Source organism: Antennarius striatus, chromosome 5 (assembly GCF_040054535.1).
Source record: "Antennarius striatus isolate MH-2024 chromosome 5, ASM4005453v1, whole genome shotgun sequence".
Lineage (NCBI taxonomy): Eukaryota > Metazoa > Chordata > Actinopteri > Lophiiformes > Antennariidae > Antennarius > Antennarius striatus.
In genome coordinates, this window is record NC_090780.1 from 2,884,361 (window position 1) to 2,892,584 (window position 8,224).

The 8,224-nt window shown below is 38.1% G+C and overlaps 2 protein-coding genes across 2 annotated transcripts; both read left to right on the forward strand.

Annotated features, from left to right (window-relative positions):
* The first annotated feature begins 67 nt into the window (after nucleotides 1-67).
* Nucleotides 68-2,751, forward strand: bloc1s1 (biogenesis of lysosomal organelles complex-1, subunit 1). The gene is made up of 4 exons (XM_068315806.1): nucleotides 68-242; nucleotides 350-422; nucleotides 1,305-1,437; nucleotides 2,112-2,751. The coding sequence occupies exons 1-4, from the start codon at nucleotides 182-184 to the stop codon at nucleotides 2,220-2,222; spliced, it is 378 nt and encodes a 125-aa protein (XP_068171907.1). The 5' UTR covers nucleotides 68-181; the 3' UTR covers nucleotides 2,223-2,751.
* A 1,606-nt stretch (nucleotides 2,752-4,357) lies between these two features.
* rdh5 (retinol dehydrogenase 5 (11-cis/9-cis)) lies at nucleotides 4,358-7,720 on the forward strand. The gene is made up of 6 exons (XM_068315881.1): nucleotides 4,358-4,432; nucleotides 5,331-5,395; nucleotides 5,554-5,876; nucleotides 5,992-6,250; nucleotides 6,497-6,660; nucleotides 7,128-7,720. Exons 2-6 carry the CDS (start codon nucleotides 5,364-5,366, stop codon nucleotides 7,346-7,348), a joined length of 999 nt encoding a protein of 332 aa, XP_068171982.1. The 5' UTR covers nucleotides 4,358-4,432; nucleotides 5,331-5,363; the 3' UTR covers nucleotides 7,349-7,720.
* The last annotated feature ends 504 nt before the right edge of the window (nucleotides 7,721-8,224 follow it).

The following is an 8,224-nucleotide window of genomic DNA, read 5'->3' on the forward strand; positions in this document are numbered from 1 at the left end:
AATAAATAAAGTGTAATACGTGACGCGCCATTTCTAGACACGCCTACTTCCTGAGTTTGGTCACATGATAGCTTCACGAAGTCAGCTGCTAGCATCTTTAACATCTTGGTAGCTATACATGATGTAAATCGGCTAGTTTAAGAAACAATCATCTGATAAACAATCCTAACGCTTTAAAAAGATGTTGTCCCGTCTGCTGAAGGAGCACCAGGCAAAGCAAAATGAGCGAAAGGAGTTGCAGGGTGAGAAGATAGACGTTTTATCTGTGATGCTAATGAAAGCTAAAAACAAACCGGACTGGGCTCACCTGAGCATGATGACCTGTTTGTACTCATGTTTTACTTTACAGAGAGACGCAGGCGTGACGCCATCGCTGCAGCAACGTGTCTGACAGAAGCCCTTGTGGATCATCTCAACGTGGGGTAGGAAAAATCTACTCATTGTTTTCCCGAGAAGCTGCAGATGTCCTCTTCTATATTCATGTCAGGTCATTGCGAACTAGTCTGAACAAAACCTTTACAGTTTGAGAAATTTTCAACATCAACATTTCCATAATATAACTTTTTCCAGTCAAAGCGTAATCAATAAAACATAAGTAAAGATTGATTAATTCTGTGACCAATATGATGTCTAAATTTAAATCCCAGCCAGTTGCTCCATATTTAGTAATAGAGCAAACTGAAAAAGATGTAAAACCAATTTTTTTGTTAAATTGTAACACTAAATGTTGAATTTCTCCTTAACAAGGGATTGTGATTGATTAAATATTTTAGACCATCATTGTAAATTATCATAATAGATAATAAATGTTGTTAGGGAATATGGTTGCAGCTCTCCCAAGCATTCTGGTTCTTTAACATATTTTAATTAAGCTGACCCAAACTCTTTTCCCACCACCAGTGCCTCTTTTTTTCACCAAAAAAGTAAATGTATCCAAACTTCACAGATTAGAATCGGCCTTATGTGTGTGTGACACAACCACAAATAGTACATTAAGATTGTTAATTTTGTAATAGTTATGTTGAAGCCAAGACAATAATCTTAAAGAACAGGGGTAAGATGTAAAGACTATTGAACTGTTCTTTTTATAGAAAGGATTATGTCCAAAATCCTCAATGACGTGGTGAGGTTTAGCCTCGATCGAACACTGCCGTTTGTTTTCAGGATAAATGGAGATATTTTTGACCCATGTCATGAATCAAACGTAAATTATTTCTTATATACCAGATGATATATATAATCCATTATGCAATTATGTTGTACTTTATTTGTCTTTGTTTTGTTTTCGTTTTGTTCCACCTCAGTGTGGCCCAAGCATATGTGAACCAGCGTAAACTCGACCACGAGGTGAAGACTCTCCATGTTCAGGCGAGCCAGTTCTCCAAACAGACGGCTCAGTGGATCAGTATGGTGGAAGGGTTCAATCAGGCTCTTAAGGTACGGTGAACTACCTCAGCCAAAAACAACATAAAACAAGGTTCTTCTGCTTTATAATCTTCTTGTATACATAATCAATTTTACTCAATATTTTACATCGTATCAGCCCACAACTGCCAAGTGAAGTTTAGTAATTGTCTTTATGTTATTTTGTTGTTATGCCAGGTCTATTATACATTATGTTCTCAGGAATTATCTTGAGAGTAGTACATTAAGAGAGTTGTGTCGAGTTAAGTTGAATTTGCTCCATATTTACAGTGGTTTCATCATCATATCATCATCATCTGTTGTATTAAACTAGTCAGTTTGATACAACAGTGTTACTGTTAAAAATATGTTAAATAATAGCACAAAAGTTGTCTTGTCAGCAGTAGTCAGGGCACTGACTATTGCTGACCAGACAAGTTTAGTTTAGTGTGTACTAAAAGCATTTTATTTGGAGGGAAACTTCACACTGACTTTCTATCTGAACAGATTTGAACTGTAAAACTGAATGTTATAGCATTTCATAACTTTCAACTCTGCAAACATTAACCTTTTGTTGTCACCACACGGTTGGTAGGATGATAGAAATCTTTCAAATGTAGCCCGTTGCTGGTCCTGATGTTTGTCTGTTAGCGGTAGTTGTACGCTGTAGTGATGCTGATTCTGTCTCTATTCTCTGTTTGGAACAGGAAATCGGGGATGTGGAGAACTGGGCTCGCAGTATTGAGCTGGACATGAGAACCATTGCCACGGCTCTGGAGTACGTTCACAAGGGTCCAGTTCAATCAGCTTCATCTTGAACTTCGTGGTTTACACTGGAATGAAACAGGAAGTCACTGATACCCGACTGCAAGTGATGCTAGCACCGCTGCCCGTCTGCGTCCCCCTCATGGCAGGAAAGAAGTCATGGACGTCTCTATCATTTCATAATTACACCCTGGTGTAAATGATTTGGACCTAACAGAAGTAATCATGCAGGAACGCAGTGATGATGGAGTTTTAAAAAGACATACTTACATTTGTTTAGACATGACTTCAGTGAGTAAATAACACTTTGGCATTTGGTAATTTAACAAAAGAAAAAATTAACTTGAAGGTATTACATTTGAAAATATTCACCTGTTTGTAATAGATTTAAGGATAACAGATAAAATTCCAACCAATCATTGTCCATATCTTGGTAGAAAAATTTCTTTTCAGTGGGTGACGCCTGTGTTATATAGTACATGTCTACTTTTTTTTTTTATGTTGAGTGATGACTGCATTGTACAGCTTGACTTTAAATGTTGTTTATTGATGTGGCAATTTTTTAATAAAGTTTTAACAATCCACTAGTGTTGTTGTTGTTTTTTTCATATGAAACAAGGTTAGAGAAAAGGCTTTATAGAAGCTGCTGTATCTGGAATGGAATTACGTAAGTAAAAAGCATCACAAAGTCCTAACGTATCTCTTTATGTTAGAAGCCATGCTGTTACAATTAAACTCCTGTTTAATGCGTTGACTGGATGTTTGGTTTAACTGGTTACCAAACACATAATTACATGAGTATCCTGAGCAGACCTGTGCTTTATGACATCACACTTTGAACTTCATATGTGTTATGAATATGAAGGTCTTTACATCACATGCTCTGTGTTTCAAAGGGTCTAATTTACACCCCAGCCATCATCTTTTTATAAAACTGATTTTACCCACATGTGACTAGATTATAAATAATAATAATGATGTAGCACTGTGCCGTCTGCAGACTTTCCCCCTTAAATATTGCATGCATGCATTCTATCAGGCTTTGTGCCAGAAAGTCCTGAAATCTGACTTCTGTCTATAGAAGACAGTTCATGGAATGTATGATGTGCAGAAAGCTTGTGTTACAATGTGCAATGCTGTTGACTGATCGATCACAAGTAACGGTCAGGCATATTTTATGAACAATTACTTCAATTCATTGATTCATTGATTGCTAGAGTGGAAAACTAATGTAACATGTCAGCTGGTTTATGCAAATAATGAATAAATTTGGGAGTTCTCTATAGAAATTTGCATCTTTTCATCCATCCATCCATTCATTCATTCATTCATTCAAATGGAGGATTCCTTCGTTATCAAGTTTTATTCATACAAACAGTTTTTCTTATTCACCCACATTCTGTTGTATTATGGCGGGCTCATGTACCGCAAGAAAATAAGTGAGATATACAGAAGTTTAACAAAAGTTTATATAAGACATGCTATATAACACGAGTAGCAGCATGGCGTTCGGCAGAAATCCAGGCGTCGTCCACGTCTGCTAGGGAAAGTGAACGCACCCCCAGTGAATCGACAGGCGGGGTTAAGAAACCTGGTTATACCGACCAGGTGTTCCCAGTTACTTGATGGTGATGCTGCTCAGCTGCGGATGTGGTATGGTGATGCATTTCGTGTTGACATTCTGGGTGGTGATGGCCTTCTCCAGTTTGTCCAGTTGTCCCGTCTTATTCAGCGTCTTCACCAACACAACACAAATGTAGACAACTATTCAGAGTGTACGGCAAATATTGTGTTCACTTACAACTGATATTAAAGGTCAAAACTGAATGGACCAATAGGAGCACACACGTGTTCACAAGGATGCACATGGGCTTTTACTTGTAGTGTTGCTATATGTATGTTTCAACACATGTGGCTTCATTCTCTGGACACCAACACGTACGGTACATTTAAAGGTGAATTACAGTTTTGTTTTTTGTCAAATGCTTTTGGTCAAATGCAGATGTTTTGTGAGTAACTGGTAAATATAAAGATGATTTGAAGTAATATAAAAGTTCACTTTGAGGACAGAAAATTCCGTGTGTGTTCTACAGCCCCCATAAAACAAGTGGCCACAGATTGGGGATTACAAATTGCGGGCCTGTCGTAAGGGATAAACCACAGGGATAAAGCGTTTCTCTGACCAGGCTCCCAGAATTAAGACGGGAGTGTAAGTGGAAAGTAAAAGTGAGGAGGACAATAACTTGTGGGGATCCATCTAAAGGTAGGACACGATTGTTTTTAAAAATGATCTCATTGTCAAACTATGAAATGTTGTCTCTGTGTCAGACTTGTATTTTTCTCTGACTAACTTCCTGAGTAGAATGGAAGATAATAAAGGAAAGTATTCAGTTTAATCCACAACTTAACTTAAATATTTACCACAATAGAAGTAAAATGCAAACACAAATCATAACTTAAAATTCAATTTATCTGATCCTATCATACTGATTTATGTAAATATTGAGGTATTCTGATATATTAACTTTATACTTGAAATTCAGTACACTTGAAATTCTGATTTGTAACCTTATTTCTGCCAACAGCAGCGATATGAGTGTTTTATCTGATTTAAGTCTGCAGGCATGTCTTCATGTCTGAAGTATCTCATAAGTTTTCTCTGTGTAATAAGACAGAAAACTAATTTGTTTCCAGCAAATGAGCAGCTTAAGCAGCTTGGTCACAGGCATTAGTTAGGCTTCCAAACAATGCACCCCACCCTGCTTTGGTCTCCCTCCCTCACAGATGCCTTTCTTTCTTCCGTAAGAGCATTAAGCAAATATTTCTCATGTGCCTGAAGCAGATCTATATTACAAGCACCTCTTTTGACTTCCTCTGTGAAAAAATCTCAGTGTACCCCACAAGTTATCTAAAATATTCAACGATTTAGACACAGAATTATATCAGATTCAGTCATGGGGACTCTTCTTTTCTCAATCAATCAACTTTTACTTATATTGTGCATCCTCAGATATTTCAAAGTGCTTTAACAGACAGAAAACCAACACAACCCCCCAGAGCAAGCATAAGCTTCTGTTTTACATTCCATCCTCCAAAAATCAGATTTGGCACGTTGCCATTTGAAAACACTTGACCAACCTTTTTTTTTTTTTTTTTTTTAGTGAGCACAAAGTCATTTTAATCCAGGAAGCAGCATGGATACACATTTAATCTGCAATCTATTCAGGTAAGAATTGCCAATGCTGCGTTACATAATCTAATCGATTGGTAATACTGAAGATGTAAATACAATTTTTATCCTCCAAGCTTAAGCATCTAGATTTTATTTTGTCAAATCTGAATCCCTTCCGTCATCATTTTCTTCTGCTTTCCCTTCTCTTTCAGAGAAAACGCTTGGTTGTGCGTCAGTGTAACGTTTGTGGTCTTGTGGGTCGTTGTGTGGCTGTATAGAGACAGTCTGCAGATTGAGGACATTACTGATAAGTACGTGTTTGTGACCGGCTGCGACTCGGGTTTTGGAAACCTGCTATGCAAGAAGCTGGATCGTAGAGGCTTCCATGTCCTGGCTGGCTGTCTCACAGAAAAGGGGGCTGATGACCTGAAAAGGGTGGCGGGGCCTCATTTGAAGACGGTCCTGCTGGATGTTACCAATCAGGACAGCATACAGAAAGCCATGGAGTGGACTAAGAAGGAGGTTGGTGACAACGGTGAGAGAAGATAATCATTATTTGAATGTAACTCGACCCAATAAAACATCACAACTTCTGTTACAAACGCTGTATTTTGCTTGTTTTTTTTTATTACCCATCATTCCTTTCGTAGGACTTTGGGGCATTGTGAACAATGCTGGACGCTCATTACCCATGGGTCCTTCTGAGTGGATGAAAGTGGAAGATTTCCACAGCACACTTAAAGTCAACATGACTGGGGTGATCGCCATGACGATAACCTTCCTGCCCCTCATCAAAAAGGCTAGGGGCCGTATAGTAAACGTGGCATCGGTGCTGGGAAGGGTCGCTGCGAACGGTGGGGGCTACTGCATCTCCAAGTTTGCAGTAGAGTCATTCTCTGACTGCCTCAGGTCAGAATTCCACAGCCTCATCAGTTTTTTTTTTTTATTATTTATTTTAGGGCATAATCAATAATTTATTCCATTTATACCTCCTCCTTTCCTCCAAAAAACATCTTCAATTCTTATTCTGAAGACAAATCATTCCAGGCAGAAGCTTCACAGCTTCCTTTCTAAAAGGGAGATGTGATTATTTATGTTACAAAAAAAGAAGAACTATAAAGTAACATGACATTTATAAAAAAATTCTGTTTTCAGGAGAGATATAAACTACTTTGGAATCAACGTGTGCATCATTGAGCCAGGATTTTTCAAGACAGCAGTGACGAGTCTGGATCCCATCGAGAGGGAGCTGCACCGTCTGTGGAACCAGCTCAGCCCTGAAGTACAAGCCAGCTATGGAGACAAGTATCTCGATAGGTGTAAGTAGTCCAATGATGTTTACTGGGACCACCTGGAGTCTGGTAAATCTATTCTCTACTGAATGTTTTGGTGAATGAATTAAAAATGGAACATTTGCTTAATAAAACAAACCAAAAAAAAAAATCCCTCAACTTACAAATGCTGCAAACATTTGAAGATATTTCTTGTTTTTCTACATTAACAAAATCCCTTTATTTTCACAAAAAAGAAGTTACTATGCTGTACCTGAAGGCAGCAAATTCGATCAAAAAACCTCTTTCACACACTTCAACAATCAGAAAATAAATAATACCCTTAAAATTCCTTTGTGTTAAGAATGAGGGAAACTGTCAAAATGCAAATTTTTTCTGTGAGTTTAAAATGATTCCCACTTGTTATACTATACACACATTTGCATATGAAGTTAAAAACACTCACTGATATTGAATTTGCTAAATAATATCTTTCAATTAATTCCAATTTCCAGACATCAAGGTCCAGCGTCTGATCATGAATGCTGTGTGTGACTCTGACCTTACCAAGGTGACAAACTGCATGGAGCACGCTCTGACCGCCGCCCACCCCCGCGCCCGATACAGCGCCGGCTGGGACGCCAAGCTCCTCTGGATCCCCCTCTCTTATATGCCCTCCTGTGTAGTTGACCTCGGGCTGAAGCTTGTGCTCCCTCGTCCTTCAAAGAGTGTTTAACTCAAAGTGACTTTGAAAAGAATGAAAGCTGTCGGCCTTTCAGTGTCATTTGGATGCGGTTTGGTGGTTTTGCCTTTCAAAATGCCCACATTCCTCACCGTCACTGACGATGCAATGATTGAATCTTATGTCATACTCTTTTATGCTGGATTTATTATATTTACATAATACTGCTGCGTGGTTTAATGTGACATTTAGTATTATTTGGTTCAGACAAAATGAAATATGAATTGTCACTTTTGTTTTATTCAGTGCCAAGCTGTGCATTTTGACAGTGTTATTTATGGGCCATTAAATAATACTGTTTAACATGATATTAAAATCCTGTCTGATCATCCTACAAAGTTTCTCAGACTGCAAATATCATTCAATATGGACACAAATAAAAGTACTGCCGTATGAATCTTTGAAGGTGTGCCATGCAATGCTGTCACATGCTAATTTCATCCTTTACTACAGGCTGAGACTCAGTAAACTTCAAGCTTATGAAAACTGTTCCAGGACTTAATCCAAAATCCAAAATGTGAGGTAACTAACAGCAAAATTAGGGAAACTTATGCATTGGCCTTAATTCTTGAACATTTAACAGGATTGGCTTAAGATGCATGATTTTTAGATATTTGATTCTTGTTGTGATGGGGTGTCCACAGACGCCAGGACAAAGATGCAGAGAAGAACTGAACCCATATTTATTAACAATAAAAAAAAATCACTGTTCAGGCTAAAATCACAAGTACACAAAGTAACAACAGAGAAGCCACCACAAAGTAACACACAAAAAGCACCTCTAAGGGGAAAAACTGGTCTCACCACAGTTTTGTACACCTTTCCTTTCATTTTAGCTGAAACTCCTCTATCACACACCACACCTGACAC